Genomic DNA, 20,506 nt, shown 5'->3' on the forward strand with positions numbered 1-20,506 from the left:
TTTCTTAACCTCAGCCAGCAGGTCTTAGTTATGCCCATATCCTTCCTTCCATGACCCTTGTTTCTCTCCCCCCTTAGCTTTTTTATTTCAATTTGTTTCAGGCTGCTATCAAGTTAAGGGAAAATTGTTACAGGTTTTAGGGAGGTCCTACATCTCAGCCCCCATGTAACATGGATTGGGATCCCTGGTTTCTAGTTTCAGCTCTGTTATATATTAAGTATATGACCTTAGGCCACTCAGTTGCCTTCAATCTGCTCTCCACTTTCTGTAACTATAAAATGGGAATATGAATCTCTATACAGCCCTTCCCTGCCATGAACTTCTCCCTGACTAATACAAACCACACTGACTTTTCATTTTCCAGAACCTCTCAACATAGCACTTGTTATCAAAGATGTTGGCACATGATGAGATTCAATTGAGTACTTTATTTCATTACTGTCTCTGTTGTAAGGATAAACATCAATTAAGATGTAAATTACAATGTGCCACATGGAGAAGGGATTATTATCACTCAGTTGTCTCCCCCTCTCCTGGGGCTCACAACATCTGGACCTATTTGGGACTCAGGGTGAGGGGCTGAGAGCTTCTGCTATTTCTACTCTCAGGCCAGTTATCCTTCTTCTTGGACCTCTTAGAAAGTGCTTGGCTGCTGACATGGAAGAGCAGATGGTGTAGGCTGGGTGGGCTATGCCACAAGCCACTTGCAGGCGCCTCATTTTGTGGCCTAATATCCAAACATCCCCCTTCCCCATACCATTTTCTCTAAATGTCCTCAGTATTTTCCTCTCCCACTTCCTTTTGACACCACTCCACCTTCTGGGTCAGGGACTTCCAGAGGGCAAAGACCCAGATTTTGAGTAACAATTGATCTGTCCAATTTGCAAGTCTCAGTTGACCACTGCCCTATTCATAGGCTCCTCTCCACTTAGCTAAATCTCTTTTCAAGTTACTACGGTACTAGCAAAGCTCTTTTGATTCCTTTGGCCCTTACACTTACCTCTCCTCTTCCACATCACCACACCAAAATTGCATTCAATTTCACATATACATATTTTTTCTAGCTAGCAGTGATCTGTGGTTGTTTGGTATGTTATGTCTTCTCAAAGAAATTATAAACTTCTTGAGGGACACTTTTCCTTCTCTGGTTCATCCAAGGTCCAACCTAACACGTAATAAACACCTATTGACTTGAATTGAACCAATATAAACTGAATTGAAGGTGGAGAGTATGGGAAAGGCTTATCAGCAGGGCGTGACTATTCAATATTTATTGAACCCTTAGTATGTGCCAGGCTGTACACTAGATGTTTTATATGCTTCCTCTCATTTAATCTCCACACCAATAATGACTGATGTTATTATTATCTATATTTTACACATGTGAGAACTCAAACTTCAAGAAGTTAAAATCTTTGTCAAGGCCAGCCATATAGTGAGTATTTGAATTTAGTGATGTTTGATTCTAAAGCCTATATTCAAAGATTGGTTATAGTTTGAATTCCTATTAGCAGAGTGCTGAATAAATAAATTACAACATATCCATATAATGGATTACTGTGCAGTTATTTTTTTAAGTGATGATTTTATGGACTTACTGTGTAATAATATTCAAGATATACAGCAAAGAGAGATAAGAAAGACTTTTTAAGTGAGCAATGCAAAAAATAGAGGAAAACAATAGAATGGGAAAGACTAGAGATTTCTTGAAAAAAATTAGAGACACCATGGGACTATTTCATGCAAAGATAGGCTCAATAAAGGACAGAAATGGTATGGACCTAACAGAAGCAGAAGATATTAAGAAGAGGTGCCAAGAATACACAGAAGAACTGTACAAAAAAGATCTTCACGACCCAGATAATCATGTTGGTGTGATCACTCACCTAGAGCCAGACATCTTGGAGTGTGAAATTAAGTGGGCCTTAGGAAGCATCACTATGAACAAAGCTAGTGGAGGTGATGGAATTCCAGCTGAGCTATCCAAATTCTAAAAGATGATGCTGTGAAAGTGCTGCACTCAATATGCCAGCAAATTTGGGAAATTCAGCAGTGGCCACAGGACTGGAAAGGCCAGTTTTCATTCTAATTCCGAAGAAGGGCAATGCCAAAGAATGTTCAAACTTTTGCACAATTGCACTCATTTCACATGCTAGCAAGGTAATGCTCAAAATCCTTCAAGCTAGGGTTCAACAGTACATGAACCAAGAACTTCCAGATGTATAAGCTGGATTTAGAAAAGACAGAGGAACCAGAGATCAAATTGCCCATATCCGTTGGATCATAGAAAAAGCAAATGATGTCAGTCTTCAAAGTTTTCTACGTTCTCACGAGCTCAAAAAATCTTTCTTTTTTAAAATAAAATGTATTTTCTAAGCTGAAAAAAAATCTACTTCTGTATCACTGACTATGATAAAGTTGTTGACTGTGTAGATCACAACAAATCATAGAAAATTCTTAAAGAAATGGGAATACCAGACCACCTTACTTGCTTCTGGCAAAACCTGTATGCAGGTCAAGAATCAATAATTAGAATCAGACATGGAACAACAGACAGGTTCAAAATTGGGAAAGGAGTACATCACAGCTGTATATTGTCACCCTGCTTATTTAACTTATATGCAGAGTACATCATGCGAAATGCTAGACTGGATGAAGCACAGCTGGAATCAAGATTGCTAGGAGAAATATCAATAATCTCAGATATGCAGGTGACACCACCCTTATGGCAGAAAGTGAAGAAGAACTAAAGAGCCTCTTGATGAAGGTGAAAGAGGAGAGTGAAAAAAGTTGACTTAAAACTCAACATTCAAAAAACAAAGATCATGGCGTTCGGTCCCATCTCTTCATGGCAAATAGATGGGGAAACAGTGGAAACAGTGACAGACTTTATTTTCTTGGGCTCCAAAATCACTGCAGATGGTGACTGCACCTATGAAATTAAAAGACGCTTACTCCTTGGAAAAAAAGCAATGACAAACCTAGACAGTGTATCAAAAAGCAGAGACCTTACTTTGCTGACAAAGGTCCATCTTGTCAAAGCTATGGTTTTTCCAGTAGTCATGTACGGATGTGAGAGCTGCACAATAATAAAGGCTGAGCACTGAAGAATTGATGCTTTTGAACCATGGTGTTGGAGAAGAGTCTTGAGAGTCCCTTGGACAGCAAGGAGACCAAACCAGTCAGTCCTAAAGGAAATCAACCCTGAATATTCATTGGAAGGACTGATGCTGAAGCTCCAATTCCTTGGCCACCTGATGTTAAGAACCAACTCACTGGAAAAGAGCCAGATGCTGGGAAAGATTGAAGGCAGAAGGAGAAGGGGACAACAGAGGATGAGATGGTTGGATGGCATCACCGACTCAATGGACATGACTGTGCAAACTCTCGCAGATGGTGAAGGACAGGGAAGCCTGCTGTGCTACAGTCCATGGGGTCACAAAGACTCAGACATGGCTGAGTGACTGAACAACAACATAAAAGACAAAGTGGAGGATAATGTGAATTACAGGTTATCACTGTGTTTTTAAAATAGGATATACACATACATACACAATTGTTTGTACATATACAGAATATCTTTGGAAGAACACCCCAGATAACATTAGTGGGCTCTAGGGAGGGGAACAAGGTAACTGTAAGGTAATGTAGCTTCCCTGATAGCTCAGTTGGTAAAGAATCTGCCTGCAATGCAGGAGACCCCAGCTCGATTCCTGAGTCAGGAAGATCCGCTAGAGAAGGGATAGGCTACCTACTCCAGTATTCTTAGGCTTCCATTGTGGCTCAGCTGGTAAAGAATCTGCCTGCAATGTGGGAGACCTGGGTTCGATCCCTGAGTTGGGAAGACCCCCTGGAGAAGGGAAAGGCTACCCACTCCAGTATTCAGGCCTAGAGAATTCCATGGATACAGTCCATGGGGTTGCAAAGAGTTGGACACAACTAAGCGACTCTCACTTTTAAGATAATGTAGCAGGGAGACTTTTCACCATCTCATCTCTTGAATTTTGTCTCATATTAAGTAAATGAAATTACACCTATTACAACATAATACAGTCTCTTTATGCAACATAGTGCCTGTGGATTGACTTTAGAAAAGTTCAGGGAGACATAAAGTGGGCAGTATGCCAGTGACTGAACTGAGGAACTCCCAAGTTGCCAGAAGCCATACCTCTTACACCCATCCCCAACTACTCTTATAAACCAACCTTGACTACAATCATCTACCTGTAATACTGACTGAGGTTATATCTATCCAGATGTCAGTTCTCCTATGAAATGAGAACCAGATGGATAGCAATGGGTAGTCTCTAAAATGCCTTCCAACTCACACGTTTAAATAACTGAAAATCAAGATGGTAAGTCTTAGTATATTTGAAATCTTGTCTCAAAGAAGGACTTGAGAATTTAGTTTTGTTGTTTACAACAACAACAACAACAACAAAAGAGAAATATTTTCATTGTGAGATGGTATAAACCTTTGCCTACTAAATGGTCTTAATGGAAGTTCCTAAGTAGTCACTGAAATGCTGCTCAAAACTGCTATTGCAGGCCTCTTCCAGGCTTCTGGCCTTCTGTGGCCTCTGTTCTCTGGGGCTATCCTGTTTAGAACATAAGGAAATTGGCCCACTCAAAAACTGAATACAAAGGAGCAAGGTCCCTTCTTTGCTTAATGTCCCCTGGCCCAGACCTTCTGACCCTAAATATCCCTTTCCTTCTTTTCACTACCTGCAGGAGAACAGAGGCTCTGTGAGAGACCCTCGGGAGGAAATGACACCCTAACTCCACCCACCATCTGCCCCCAATGCCTAGTAATCCTTATTTAAAAAAAAAAAAGAAAAAAGTCAGTCCTTGACTCAAAGGGAGGTTTGTGAGCTCCTGCCAAGAGCTGTAAATATTTCAACATGCCTTGTTTCCTTGAATGTATATGGCCTGGGATCTGGCCCCTCCTCTCCCTGGGCTCCTAGAGAACTAAGGAACAAAGGAAACGTGGCCAGTGGCCAATCCTTAGCTATGAGACACCCGGGTAAAATTGCAGAAGAATACAGACAGGAGATTGAGACAAGATGGAGTGGGGAGGGGTTGATTCCTCTTGCAGAAATATTTAGAGAAAGGTATAACAACTCACTTTCTAGGAGCTGGAAAATGCTACTGGATGATATGATGATGATGATGATGATGATAATATCAACCCCTTCACAATTGACAAATACCACTCACATACAGAATCTCGTATGCTCCTTCACAGTCTTATAAAAGTAAATACTGTCAATCTCACTATGAAGATGAGAACACTGAAGCCTTGAAAGTTTATGTGACATTCAGGCTAACCAACTAAAAAGAGACACTTTCTCTGGCCCTTTTTTGGACCCAATGACCCATGACTCTAGGTAGAGTAAGATGAGTGGTTAGAAGAGTATACCATGTTTATCACAAGACTGTCAGACTTTTGTTTACTAAGCCCTTTCATGGTCATCTCATATATCCCTTAATCATAAGGATGCCTAGAGGCTAAAGGAATGGGAAACTCTGTAGTAGTCCTTCTTGGTACTTGGCCCCTCTCATCTTTAGATGTATTAAATGATATCTAAAAGAAGGAGCTCTGGATTCATACTCCCTAGGTTCAAATCTTGGCTCTGCCGTTATTTGCTATATGAGCTGAAGCAAGCTACTTAATTTCTGTGCATCTGTCTCTATCTGTGAAATGGAGGAAATAATAGTACCTACCTCATAGAGTTGTTCAGAACTGAAATGAGTTGGTACATGTAAAGTGCTTAATATAATGTCTAGCACAGAATTGGGCTTCCATTAAGGCTCAGCTGGTAAAGAATCCACCTGCAATGTGGGAGACCTGGGTTTGATCCCTGGGTCGGGAAGATCCCCTGGAGAAGGGAAAGGCTACCCACTCCAATATTCTGGCCTGGAGAATTCCATGGACTGTATAGTCCATGGCATCTCAAAGAAGCACAGAATTAATTGATAAATGCTAAATAAAAGCAATTACTATTATTATTATCAGGGTGCTTGATGGAAGTAAGAAGCTAAATGTCAAAGAAATCACACTGTGAAAGAGCAGATACCACTAGGCTGTGTGCTTTGTTACTTTTTCCCCCATAAAAAAGAAGGTTTATAGGGAATCATCTCCATACTTATACCCAGTCCTCTTGGAATCAGTGGCAACCACACATGAAGGGCATGAGTGGTGACCAGAAGAAGAGTTCTTTTCCTTGTGAGAAGCTCAGTAACCTAAACAAGTGACTAAAATTGTGACCTGAATCTCATAGGCATCATATTCTAAGCAACTGTGCTAATTGGCCCAGACAGATATCACACACCCAGCTATACACATGTACCCACAGGTCTGGACACATGGGCACATGCACATACCCTTCTAGCCTGGGTAAGAAGGTGGGTGGACAGAGCCACAGGATAAGTTAGACAAGAGATTCTGTGGGGACTGCTGGTTTAGTGACATTTCTTTTTTTCCCTTCAGCTGCAGGGAAGCAACTAACCTGGGAGTTTCATTTCCTCCCTCTACAGCCTCACTAAAAGCACTTTTAAGTCTAATGTGTTTGTCTCCTGCCTCCTCCAACTCCTCTACAATCAATTCTATAGTATCTTTTTTTTGGGGGGGGGGCAAGAAGAGAGATTGATAGGGGATCAAAATAGAGTGGAGATTTCTATTTTATTCAGAACCCCTCAGGCTACCAAAAACCAATCTGAAGTCTCTAGAAGTTCAATAGGCTCAGTAATTGAGGGACAATGATAGTGCAGATTTGAAGAGAAAGGGTGCAACTGACCAGGACATTTGTTGAATACTATTGAGTAAGACCTGCTACAGTACTATCTCTTTGACTGGGGTCCCAGGGCTGTGAATCTTACTGCAAAAATCCAGAGGCAATAGCTTCTACACTCTTGAGTGTTTCATAGGAAGTCACCCTTCCCTTGGAAAGTGGAAAGTAAGAGAGAGGGGAAAGGGGAAAAGAGACACTTCCACAGGGTGTGTGGGAATGAGCCTGAGATCCAGTCTGGAGAAAGGACTGTACAACATCTGAAACCCTAGTTGTTCCTCTAATTGAGTGAGGGAAAGAAAGAAGAAAGAACAATACTAGGAGCAAAAGGATGGCATATCAAGCAGAGGTATTACAAATGCCCTATGAAAATAGGAAGAGCCAAGAAAATATATGGTTGGGATAGCCATTTTATCCCTTCTTCTCCTACCAATCCCAGAAAAAGCAAACAAGAGAATAGAGAAGGGCAAAACTGCTAGGGTGAAAAAGCATGTACTTCCTCAAGCCACCCAAGCAGGCCACATTCTCCACCCACAAATAAGTGTCAAGTGATTTCACATTAGTAATCACAATACCTCGACTTCAAGGCAAATGATTAAACATCCCTAGGCTTAGTCCTCTCTCATCCTTAAAATGGGAGAGGGCTGGAGTATCCTAAACCCTCTTCCCAATAACTTTTGAATGGGATGCAGGATAAGGGGAGGATGGAAGCAGAAAGAAACTTATATAAATGTTTCCAAGCGCTACTATAGGGAAGTTGCAAAGAATCCATGCCAAGAGGTACAATCTAGGCTGACCATATTCTCTTCATCACTCCTCCTTAACAAGTTTTCTCAGTCTGGGCCCTTTGTACAAGTCTCACACAAACCCTACAGAAGCTTCTGTTACATTAAAACCTAATTCCATAAACAGATGAGAAAAGACTTTTTCAGGCAGAATACTCATAATCCATGGCTTGAGGTGTACAGTATGTGTATGTGTATGTGTGTGTATGCGTGAACATTTTATGAAAAAAAGTGTTTTCTCTAAGGTTTACTCATTCAGTCCCAGGTGAGATAGTTCTTTCAAAACAGGAAATCCCACACCTTCTTTCACACAATATGAAGAGTAAATGATTCTTTTTTTTTTCAAAATGCAAAACTGGACTTCCCTGGTGGTCCGATGGCTAAGAAGCTGGCTGCCAATGCAGGGGACACAGGTTTGATCCCTGGTCTGGGAAGGACCCACATGCCGCTAAGCCTGAGCTGCAACTGCTGAGCCCATGGGCCTAAAGTCTGTCTTCCACAACAGGAGAAGCCACCACAATGAGAAGCCCATGCACTGCAACTAGAGAAAACCCTGGCACAGCAACAAAGATCCAGCACAGTCAAAAATAAAATCTCAAAAAATGCAACAAAACAAAAAGACGCTGATGGGAAAAGCGGCACACTCTCCTGGGAAACTGGTCTGCTCAAAATGTACAGATGACGTCCTTTATATATTTCTGCAAATGCTGACAGTCCATCTGCTTATTTACTCTTCATGGCACTGGAGGAAATATTTCCAAAGCAAGTATAAATTCAGAAAAAAGAAAAGAGAGAGCTCTGTGCCTTCAATAGTCACTCTCAGTAAATCCTGAGTGAAGCTGAAGTTGCCCAGAAATTGGGAATAACGAATATGGCCTTCTCTAGGATGACAGGCAGCAGCTCTCTCACACCCACTACCAGGCAGCAGACCTTAGCTAGCTACAAGGATGCCCTGCCTGAAGCCCTCTAAAGGAAACCACTTTATTGAATTTATAAATCTTGGTTTACTCTTCTATCCTGAAGTAACAGCAAACCAAGGTCATACTAACCATGCATTTCTGAGAAATGAGAATGAGCTGTAGAAAATTAAGTTTCAGGAGAGGGGTCCAAACTGAGGCTTAACGGAATGCTTTCAGTTTAGTGCTTTGTAGGAACAGGCTCAAATGCTGGGAAACAGCAGCATACAGAACCACTCTGCTGGCCTGCAGCAGGCCAAGTTGAGGGAATTCTCTTGGAGGTCCAATTCTATGCTAAGCAAGACATGCTGGGGGAAGCAGTTGTGGATCTGAAGTTACCATTACATACTGTTTTTTTTAAGTGGGTCTTTTTAACCATATTTGGTACAAATGAGTAGCATATGTACACACAACATGGAGAAATGATGTCTGTATAGCTTTTCATTGCTTTCCCAATCTCCTCCCAACCCATTCAAACCCTCATTCATGCAGATTAGCATATTTCCATTTGTTTGAATGAGTCAAAATTTATGCTAAGTGAATAGTGAAGAATAAAATATCATATAATTTTAGAAGGATAGAACAGAAGAGCTAAGAAGTTCATCTAGTATTCATCTAGTCAAACCCTTTCAATTTACAACTAGATAAACAGGTACAGAGAGGTAAAGTGACTGCTCAAAGTCACAGAGCAAGTCAGGGGCACAAGTTGTCTAACTCCTAGTCACTGCCCAGCTGGTATTCCTGAGATCACCAACCCATTAGGATCCAGATTTAGACTTAGAATGAGCACTTGAGGTCACTGTACAATAAGCCAGGGATCTAACTTCAGTTAGCCACTTCAGCTCAAACAAGCACCCCCCAGTTGGCTTCCAAATACCCCCAACCTCTCTTCCTCATCCCCTCCAGTATGAGTCAGGGTCTCAGTTTGGGACCCAGTTTGATTAGAGAGGAGTCAGAGGAGTGGCTTGGAAGATGCCTGGCCCTGTGTCCCAAAGCTCCATAGCAGGCTCTGAGCCAACCTTCTATGGCTGACCAAGGTTGGTTCTCTGAGCCAACCTCTGTCTTCTATGGAGAGTAGGCAAAGTCCTTCAGCCAAAGGCAAGACATTGGCATATTTGCTCGAAAGATACCTGGCTCCCAAAGTCAGCAATTTAGTGGCCATCCCAGTGAGACACTGAACTAAGCAATGAAAGCTTCTAAAATGAGGAAGAGAAAGATAGCCTAAATTGCCCCTGATCTGACCTATCTTTGGGACTCTTTGCTCAAAGACAGAATGTATCATTTATCCCATGCCTAGAAAATTCTGTCTCCGTAAGAGTGACCCATGAGCCTGAGCTATCTTGTACCCAATAATGAACCTTCCTGACTATTATTACCTCTTTCTCTGAATGGTGAGAGACATCCCCCCACCTCCACCTGGGAGACTACAAGGGTCATGCTTATAAACTGCAAAGGAAAAGATGCCTCCCATCATGTTTTATGACTCAGTGCTAGACTGGAAGTCAGGGTGGAAAGTACAGGGTGCTGAGTTACTCTGGGGCATGTCCAAAAAGACCTAAGCTTGGAGCCAGTGTTAACAACCCTGACTTGTTCTGCCTGTCTTCTGGACCCCCAACCCTAACCTGCCCCTGATACAACTCATTTAGGGTTCCAATAATGATCTGAGGCCTGCAACCAATGCTACCTTGCTCTTTCTTTCCACCAAAAGTCTCCCTTCTCATATCAGGGGGGCATTACAGACTTCCCATCAAATTGTTGGGTTGCCCCTGTCCTGTATGCTGCTTGGTCTGGGTTAGGGGAACTCGCAAATTTCCTACAAGCTCTACAAAAAGTATAGGCTCATTTCTCTCTTGATCTTTTCCTTTTTCCCCTAAATCAGACCTTGGTCACTTGCCTTCATCTCAAGGACTTTTTGCCTGCTGGTCCTCCCAGGCTTAGGACCCAGGGAAACCTGGTTTCCTTTTCAAAATAGGTGAAGAGAAAGGACAAGATACACTGCCACCACAGAACTGTATGCACCATAGAGTTCACAAAGACTGGACATTGCATGCTGTAGAATGCACTGAATTCCATTTTCCTTACACTTTCTATGACTCTTTCCCATGCCCAGAGACCACTATGACGTGGAGTTAGCCCCTAAACATAAAAACAACCTTCTGGGGGGGGCACCTTCATAATAATACCAATCATCTGCAGAACCTTAGACCCATTAAGCCAATCAGCACAGCTTTAGGGCTGTGAAGATATGCAGTTCAGTTCAGCTCAGTCACACAGTCATGTACGACTCTTTATGACCCCGTGGACTACAGCACACCAGGCCTCCCTGTCCATCACCAACTCCCAGAGTTTACTCAAACTTAGGTCCACTGAGTCGGTGATGCCATCCAACCATCTCATCTAATGTCGTCCCCTTCTCCTCCCACCTTCAATCTTTCCCAGCATCAGGGTCTTTTCAAATGAGTCAGCACTTTGTATCAGGTGGCCAAAGTATTGGAGTTTCAGCTTTAACATCAGTCCTTCCAATGAATATTCAAGACTGATTACCTTTAGGATGGACTGGTTGTATCTCCTTGCAGTCCAAGGGACTCTCAATAGTCTTCTCCAAAACCACAGTTCAAAAGCATCAGTTCTTCGGCACTCAGCTTTCTTTATAGTCCAACTCTCAGATCAATACATGACTGCTGGAAAAACCATAGCCTTGACTAGACAGACATTTGTTGGCAAAGAAATATTTCTGCTTTTTAATATGCTGTTTAGATTGGTCATAACTTTCCTTCCAAGGAGTAAGGGTCTTTTAATTTCATGCCTGCAGTCACTATCTGCAAGTGATTTTCGAGCCCCCAAAAATTAAGTCTGCAACTGTTTCCCCATCTATTTGCCATGAAGTGATGGGACCAGATGCCATGATCTTAGTTTTCCAAATGTTGAGCTTTAAGTCAACTTTTTCACTCTTCTCTTTCACTTTCATCAAGGAGCTCTTTCATTCTTCTTCACTTTCTGCCATAAGGGTGGTGTCATCCGCATATCTGAGGTTATTGCTGTTTCTCCAGGCAATCTTAATTCCAGCCTGTGCTTCACCCAGCCCAGCGTTTCTCATGATGTACTCTGGTTCCAAATAGGAAAAGGAGTACATCAAGGCTGTATATTGTCACCCTGCTTAGTTAACTTATATGCAGAGTACATGATGAGAAACACTGGGCTGAAAGAAGCACAAGCTGGAATCAAGATTGCTGGGAGAAATATCAATAACCTCAGATATGCAGATGACACCACCCTTATGGCAGAAAGTGAAGAAGAACTAAAGAGCCTCTTGATCAAAGTGAAAAAGGAGAATGAAAAAGTTGACTGAAAGCTCAACATTCAGAAAACTAAGATCATGGCATCTGGTCCCATCACTTCATGGCAAATAGATGTGGAAACAGTGGAAACAGTGACAGACTTTATTTTTCTGGGCTACAAAATCACTGCAGATGGTGATTGCAGTCATGAAACTAAAAGACACTTACTCCTTGGAAGGAAAGTTATGACCAACCTAGACAGCATATTAAAAAGCAGAGACATTACTTTGCCAACAAAGGTCTGTCTAGTCAAGGCTATGGTTTTTTCAATGGTCATGTATGGATGTTAGAGTTGGACTGTGAAGAAAGATGAGTGCTGAAGAATTGATGCTTTTGAACTGTGGTGTTGGAGAAGACTCTTGAGTCTCTAGGACTGCGAGGAGATCCAACCAGTCCATCCTAAAGGAGATCAGTCCTGGGTGTTCATTGGAAGGACTGATGTTAAAGCTGAAACTCCAATACTTTGGCCACCTGATGCGAAGAGCTGAGTCAATTGAAAAGACCCTGATGCTGGGAAAGATTGAGGGCAGGAGGAGAAGGGGATGACAGAGGATGAGATGGTTGGATGGCATCACTGACTCAATGGACATGGGTTTGGGTGGACTCCAGGAGTTGGTGATGGACAGGGAGGCCTGGCATGCTGCGGTTCATGGGATCTCAAAGAGTTGGACACGACTGAGCGATTGAACTGAACTGAACTCTGCATATAAGTTAAATAAACACAGTGATAATATACAGCCTTGACGTACTCCTTTTCTTATTTGCAACCAGTCTGTTGTTCCATGTCCAGTTCTAACTGTTGTTTCCTGGCCTGCATACAGATTTCTCAAGAGGCAGATCAGGTGTTCTGGTATTTCCATCTCTTTAAGAATTTTCTGCAGTTTTATTGTGATCCACACAGTCAAAGGCTTTGGCATAGTCAATAAAGAAGAAACAGATATTTTTCTGGAACTCTCTTGCTTTTTCGATGATCCAGTGGATGTTGGCTATTTGATCTCTGGTTCCTCTACCTTATCTAAAACCAGCTTGAACATCCGGAAGTTCATGGTTCATGTATTGCTGAAGCCTGACTTGGAGAATTTTGAGCATTACTTTACTAGGGTGTGAGATGAGTGCAATTGTGTGGCAGTTTGGGCATTTTTTGGCATTGTCTTTCTTTGGGATTGGAATGAAAACTGACCTTTTCCAGTCCTATGGCCATCGCTAAGTTTCCCAAATTTGCTGACGTATTGAGTGCAGCACTTTCACAGCATCATCTTTCAGGATTTAAAATAGTTCAACTGGAATTCCATCACCTCCACTAGCTTTGTTTGAAGTGATGCTTCCTAAGGCCCACTTGACTTCACATTCCTGGATGTCTGGCTCTAGGTCAGTGATCACACCAAAGTGATCATCTGGGTCATGAAGATCTTTTTTGTACAGTTCCTCTGTGTATTCTTGCCACCTCTTCTTAATATCTTCTGCTTCTGTTAAGCCCATACCATTTCTGTCCTTTATTGAGCCCATCTTTGCATGAAATGTTTCCTTGGTATCTCTAATTTTCTTGAAGGCATCTCTAGTCTTTCCCATTCTATTGTTTTCCTCTATTTCTTTGCATTGATCACTAAGGAAGGCTTTCTTATCTCTCCTTACTATTCTTTGGAATTCTGCATTCAAATGGGTATATCTTTCCTTTTCTTCTTTGCTTTTCACTTCTCTTCTTTTCTCAGCTATTTGTAAGGCCTCCTCAGACAGCCATTTTGCTTTTTTGCATTTCTTCTTCTTGGGGATGGTCTTGATCCTTATCTCCTGTACAGTGTCACAAACCTCTGTTTATAGTTCATCAGGCACTCTGTCTATCAGATCTAGTCCCTTAAATCTATTTCTCACTTCCACTGTATAATCGTAGGGGATTAGGTCATACCTGAATGGTCTAGTGGTTTTCCCTACTTTCTTCAATTTAGGTCTGAATTTGGCAATAAGGAGTTCATGATCTGAGCCATAGTCAGATGGCTATGACTGCCCCAGTCTTGTTTTTGTTGACTGGATAGAGCTTCTCCATCTTTGGCCGCAAAGAATATAATCAATCTGATTTCATGTTGGCCATCTGGTGATGTCCATGTGTAGAGTCTTCTCTTGTGTGCTTGGAAGAGGGTGTTTGCTATGACCAGTGTGTTCTCTTGGCAAAACTCTATTAGCCTTTGCCCTGCTTCATTCTGTACTCCAAGGCCAAATTTGCCTGTTACTCCAGGTGTTCCTTGACTTCCTACTTTTGCATTCCAGTCCCCTATAATGAAAAGGACATCTTTTTTGGGTGTTAGTTCTAAAAGGTCTTGAGGTCTTCATAGAACCATTCAACTTCAGCTTCTTCAGGATTACTGGTTGGGGCATAGACTTGGATTACCGTGATATTGAATGGTTTGCCTTAGAAATGAACAGAGATCATTCTGTCATTTTTGAGACTGCACCTAAGTACTGTATTTCAGACTCTTTCATTGACTATGATGGCTACTCCATTTCTTCTAAGGGATTCTTGCCCACAGTAGTAGATATAATGATCATCTGAGTTAAATTCACCCATTCCAGTCCATTTTAGTTCACTGATTCCTAAAATGTCGATGTTCACTCTTGCCATCTCCTGTTTGACCACTTCCAATTTACCTTGATTCATGGATCTAACATTCCAGATTCCTATGCAATATTGCTCTTTATAGCATTGGACCTTGCTTCCATCACCAGTCACATCCACAACTGGGTGTTGTTTTTGCTTTGGCTCCATCTCTTCATTCTTTCTGGAGTTATTCCTCCACTGATCTCCAGTAGCATATTGGGCACCTAACAACCTGGGGAGTTCATCTTTCAGTGTCCTATCTTTTTGCCTTTTCATACTATTCATGGGGTTCTCAAGGCAAGAATACTGAAGTGGTTTGCCATTCCCTTCTCCAGTGGACCACATTTTGTCAGAACTCTCCACCATGATCCTTCTGTCTTGGGTGGCCCTACATGGCATGGCTCATAGTTTCACTGGGTTAGACAAGGCTATAGTCCATATGATTAGATTGGTTAGTTTTCTGTGATTGTGGTTTTCAGTCTGTCTGCCCTCTGACGGAGAAGGATAAGAGGCTTATGGAAGCTTCCTGATGGTAGAGACTGACTGAGGGGGAAACTGGGTCTTGTTCTGATGGGCAGGGCCATAGGCCTAGCCAGAGAGAATTTGGGCTGTGGGGGTGCCTCCAAATATTTAATTCATAGATTTATAGAGATGGAATGCATGTCAGACATTAATAGAAATAGACAATGCACCAACCTCCTTGACTGTATGGATGTATATTCCATGTTCCCCAGAATAGCTATTAGGCAAACACTGGCTGATAAAGATCTCAGCAAGCTTCTACTGGCTTCTTCTATCGCTTTGAGACACCAGCACCGTGGCACAGTTAGCTGAGAAATTCTGAGTAAACTGCAGAAAGTGTAGGGAGGCAGAGACATATTTGGAATCTCAGGACCTAAATGGCTGCTTGGGAAAGTTGAGGGGCTCAAGAAGGGTAGTGGTGAGGATAAGATTTTCTAGGAACCAAGGAAAGTAGTGGGGGGCTCTTGACGTTTTAAAATAAAAACTGAGGTGCTCCCTAGAGCCTCCAGTATCAAAAATAATTTTCATGAATTCAAGACACATACAGCAAGGACCCAAGCCAAAGTAGTTTGAGACCCTAGGGATATACCAAATTCCTTTCCATCCTTTCCTGACCCATACTCACCATAATTTAAACAAGTAACCCCAGCCCCTTAATGGACCTAGTCTGTGTCAGAGTACACACCAGCCACACCTCTGTTCAGCTCACTGCCACCCCCACTTCCCAGCTTCACTGTGAGGTCTTGACCGGAAAGTCACAGCCAGCCCTCCCCCTGAGTCCCCTATGATCACCTACTTTGAAGTTTGTTCCCCAGCAGTGAACCTCTTCCTGGTAAAATAGTAGTTTTTCCAAGTTTTATTACACACTCCTAAGTCCCCTGCTCTAGGCCTGCTCACTCACATGAATGTTGCCCAGACGTTGCCACTGACCTAAAAGGCCAACAGCCTGTCTTTAACCACAGGGCAGTGCTCAGCAGGTACCCTAAAAGGTAATCTAGGCAAAAGCTAGAGACCCTACCCTGGCTGCCTTCCCAAGAGCCCCTGAACTGCATCAAAACAGGGAAAATGTAGTCCCAGGGGTGAGTGTGGTAGTGACCTTCTGCCCAGATGTTCCACACAGTCAGGAACCCCCTCCACTCAGGCATCAATGCAGCCTGGGGAGTCCTGTGACTGCCTTGTACAGCCATTCACACGCACTCAAACTTTCAAGTGGGGCCTGCACATTAGGACACCAATGGATCACAAGGCCAGGGGCACCAAGAGTCCCAAAACCTCTTTAAGGGCAGCCCAGCGAATCTGCAAAGTAAAAAACAAAAGAGTCCTTGATTGAGAGCGGTAGGAGAGGCTCTCCAAGGGCTCAGAGAATCCACAGGTGGATGCCCACAGAATTCAAGGTTTCTATTTACTAAATAATCCCCAGTGCTCCTCAGAGAGCAGCAGAAGTGTGTGTTTGGGGGCGGGGAGAGGAGGGAACCCTTCAGTCCCAGGGCAACACATTCTGAGCTGCGTTTTTAAAAGCCATGTATTCTAAGCTTTGAACTTGCAACAGGTCTAGAGTGGAGCTGTCCTGAGGAGCCACAAGAGGGAGTGAGCCTTGAGGAAGGCATCCCAAGCCCTTCAGCTCGCTCCTGAGAATCCTCATCAAAACGGCTTACGGGCTTCGCCGGCGGCTTGCTGAGAAAGCCGGGTGGCTGGCTACTTTGACTTCTCCGAGTCCACTGGCAGGCTCAGTGGGAGGAGCGCACAATCCTGCGGTCCTGCAGCCGCGGCTTTGAACAGAGAGAGCTATGACCCCAGCCCTGCTTGTCTTAGGGAAGAAGACCAAGTCAGCACCACCCGAAGGCAGGAGGGGTGGAGGCCGGCTTTCTGTCTAAAGACTAACGAGGCACCCCGCGGATAGCGAAGAGGCGCGAGGCGCCAGGGAGGGCACGGCTGAGGTTGGAGGCGGTGCAAAGTGAGTCTCAGGGCCCAGTCTGCCAGCCGCCTCACGCCTCTCTGGAGACTGCCTCCCTGCCTGGTTTGGGGTTCAGCTCAGAGGGCACCGAGATCCGCTAGCTCCCTCAGTGTGGCAGAGGACAGGCCGCCCTGTTGGGCAGTAACCACTGCGGGCAAATAGACGCGCGCACACCCCCCCACTCGCACTCCTTCCCTCCCTTCCTCTCTCTCCAACAGATACACACGCCTGCCATGTGTTTGACTCTTCGCTCAGTCATCAGGATTCCTAAAGTGTTTTTGACAGAAAACACCTCCACTTCCTGTACAGGAACAGCGGCTGCTGCGGACATCTGAGGTACGGTATTTCTCTCAAAGTCTTCCCAACCTTTCAACTCTCTCCTCTCTCCAAGGCTTCACACTTCACCGCCCCCCCCCAAACAAAACAAAACAACAACAAAAACCTTTCTGCAAATATTTTCCCCCTGTACAGACGCTCAGCGTACTTTAAACAAACCCGAAAGGTGCGTCTGGATATGTCCCAGAGCAAAAAAGTTCATTCTTTGTGTATGATCAACGAAGGTCCCAGGTCCCACCCCCCCGGGATTTCTTGCACCTAGTCTCCACAACCGAGGCTGCTCAGAGCCAGGCAACCCGCGCCCTAGCAGCGCCAAGGACTAGGCGTAACGGCGTAAGTCCAAGCGGCGCACTATGAGGGGCGCTTCGGACCAGGAGATATGAGATCTGCGGCAGCCGGAACGAACACCCTTGCCTAGAACGCCAGGTGGGGCGCGCGGGGCCGCTCACCTGCTTGGAACTCCACTTGGCGATTTTTCTCTCTTTCCTCCTGCAGCAGCATGGAGTAAAGAATGCCGAAGGAGTTCTGGATGCCGAAGATGGAGCCGTTGCACCAGGTGGCAGCGAAGACCACCATCCAGCCGAAGCCACCTTCGGGGGGCTGGAAGCCACGCGCGGTGCCGCGGGTCTCCACCGTGGGTGTAGGGTCGGGTTCGCGCACCGGTTCAGGCTCAAACTCCAGCTCCGGCAGCGGTGCAGGGTCCGGTAGGGGCTGGGGCTCCGGCTGAGGTTCTGGCTGGGGCTCGGGTGGGGGCACGGGCACCGGCTCCGGCTCCGGCTCCGGCTCGGGGCTACCCACCGGCTCCTCCTGTTCCTGGTCTGCCTCCCGCCAGGGCCCTTTAGCTTCCTCGCTCGCCGGGCTTTGCAGCGCCATCGCGGCCGGGGGACTGTGGCTGCTCGGGCCGGAGGAGCCGCTCTGTGGCTGGTACTTGTTTCTGCTGCTGCTGCTCCAAGCGCTGCTGCTGCTGCCTCCTCCTCCCGGCTCCGCGCCCCAGCTGGCCAGCCTGTCCCGAGACAGACGGTCCCTCGAGCCCTCTACTCCTCCTCCCCCGTCCAACCCCCCTCCTCCTCTCCCCATGTCATCTCTCTCCTCCCCCTCCTCCTCCTCCTCTCCCTCCCCCTCAACCTCTTCCTCCGTCAACAGGCAGCCCTACAGCCTCGCTCTTCTCCCCAGCCCTTCCTCCTCCTCCTCACACTTGCCTACCTCCTCCTCAGTTCGCCACTGCCTTCCTCAACTCCCTTTCCGAACTACTGAATCCCGTTCTCCTAGTCCAGGAGCCCAGTAGAGGGATAGTTAAAATGGAAAAACGAGAGCATAAACTATCCTGTTCTCCTTCCCTCTCCTCCCCGCAGGCTCCAAACGAGCATTGATCAACCCAGAATCCCCAGGGAAGACCCCGCCTATCCTTTACTCCCACTCTCTCTCCTTCCTCACAAATAGCCTGGAACTAGGGTCTCCCCAGGGACCCCAGGACGAGAGATGGCCCCTAAGAACCCCACCCCGCCCTCAGTAGTCCCTATGCTCCCCCCCGCCTTGGGCTTAAGGGGGACTTGGAGGACACAGCCCAAGCTTCAGACAGACGGTGGGCACAGTCTTCTTGAGCTCAGGAGCTCAGCCCCCACCCACAGTCCTGCGCAACAGCCCCCCCACCCCAGTCTCTCCCCCTCCGCCCCCGCCCTTCCCGGCAAATCCCTGGCGGGGCACGGATGGGAGGAGGCGGCCCGGCAGCGAGGCCCGCCCCTCCGGGCAGTCAATCAGGGCTTTGTTTGCGCCAACCTGGAGCCCAGAGGAGCCGTAGAGGGCCGGGTCTGGGCCGGGGGCTGGGCCAGGTAGGGAGGGAGGTTCAGTAGCACCGGAGGGGGCCGGGCCCAGGCGGGGCACGAGACGGAGCTCAGTGCTGGCTTCTCCCGGCTCTCTGTCCCGCATTGGAGAAGTAGGAGTTGGGGCCAGGTCGAGCCGCCAGTTTGGGCAAGGGCCGCTCTGCCCCCAACATCCCGGGCTGGTCCCTCGGGTCTCCGCCGCGGCTTTTCGGGCGCTCGAGAACTCGGCCGAGCCGCTAGTTGAGGGATGTCTTCCCAGCACCCACCGCGCCCTTCCGCCCACCTCTGGCATAGAGACACCAGAGTCCCGCTGAAAGTCCGAGACTAAGGCCCTAGCCCAGCGAGGGAAAGGGAGAGTTTGCTCCCTAGAGAGTGAGCGGGTCCGGGTAGGCGGGAGGGGTGATCTGCCCCGCGGGCGGCTGAGCTCCCTGCCGGAGTGCAAGGCTGTTTCCAGCCTCGGCCCTCGGGGCCAGCCCCAGCGATCCCGGGAAGCTCTGCTTCCCCTAAGGGCCCGCGCGTCTAATGCACTAATCATGAATTCGTGGTGTGGTTACCAAGCTACTTTGCTCCCCACCAGCGGGCGGGCAAGCGCCAAGCCCTTTCTACCCAGCATCTCATTAACCTTCTTGTTGGGTGAAAAGACTGCATGGCAGGTGAAAATGCAGCTCAGGGTTGCGCCAGATGCCCGGGAACACAGTCAATAAGCAGCTGAAGGCGGGGTGAGCTGAGCGGGAGGGTAGAGGTGTCCCAGGTAACTGGCCATGCCCTGAGAGGAAGAGGCCAAATTCACAAATCATGGGGCCTCCACCAGTCAGCAAAGCAGTCATTGCTAGAGGAGTAGAGCACGTTCCTTATTGCCTGGAGGTGAGTGTTTTTATCACTTGCTTTTCCCAGGCTGGAAGATTGAGGCTTAAGGAAATCAAGGTGTTTATTAGCCTAAAGTTATGGGACAAGTCAAATACAAGCTGAAATTCAAGGCAAAGTCTCCAGCTCCCTGAGCTTCACAACAGGCCGCTGGGGCGGTACTCCCCGGGAGAGGGACAGAGGAAGGAAAGGCAGGATGTGGCTGAGTTATCACAGTAGGCTTCCGGAGGAGGTAGTGGCTTAGATAGCCCTTGAATCTTGAGAAGGATTTTTAACAGGCTGGGGATGGAGGTTGGGTGTCCCTACCTAAAAGGGACAAAGTAAAGAGGCATGAAGAATTCTACTCATAGAAAGACGTAAATGAAAGCTAATCAGGCCAAAAAGTTAATATGTATACTGCATCTCCCAGGAAACGTTTGCATTTTAATAAAAATCCTCAATGCTTCAGTCATGAGGAGTGACAAATCATGGACGTTATGGGCACTGGTGGTTAAGATTTGATTTTTTAGTCAGCAGTCTCACAGTCTCCCAACTATTGCCCTAGTGGAACACT

At 45.9% G+C, this 20,506-nt stretch overlaps 1 protein-coding gene across 1 annotated transcript in view; it reads right to left on the reverse strand.

The window, feature by feature from the left end:
• Positions 1-18,347, reverse strand: part of SLC16A2 (solute carrier family 16 member 2) — a 131,656-nt gene extending 113,309 nt beyond the window's left edge. The window contains exon 1 of the mRNA XM_043896845.1: positions 17,719-18,347. Coding sequence (XP_043752780.1) covers positions 17,719-18,346 — 628 coding nt within the window. The 5' untranslated portion in view covers position 18,347. The remainder of the gene's footprint in view (positions 1-17,718) is intronic.
• Between the last annotated feature and the right edge of the window lie 2,159 nt (positions 18,348-20,506).

This window comes from Cervus elaphus, chromosome X (assembly GCF_910594005.1).
Source record: "Cervus elaphus chromosome X, mCerEla1.1, whole genome shotgun sequence".
In the NCBI taxonomy this organism is placed as follows: domain Eukaryota; kingdom Metazoa; phylum Chordata; class Mammalia; order Artiodactyla; family Cervidae; genus Cervus; species Cervus elaphus.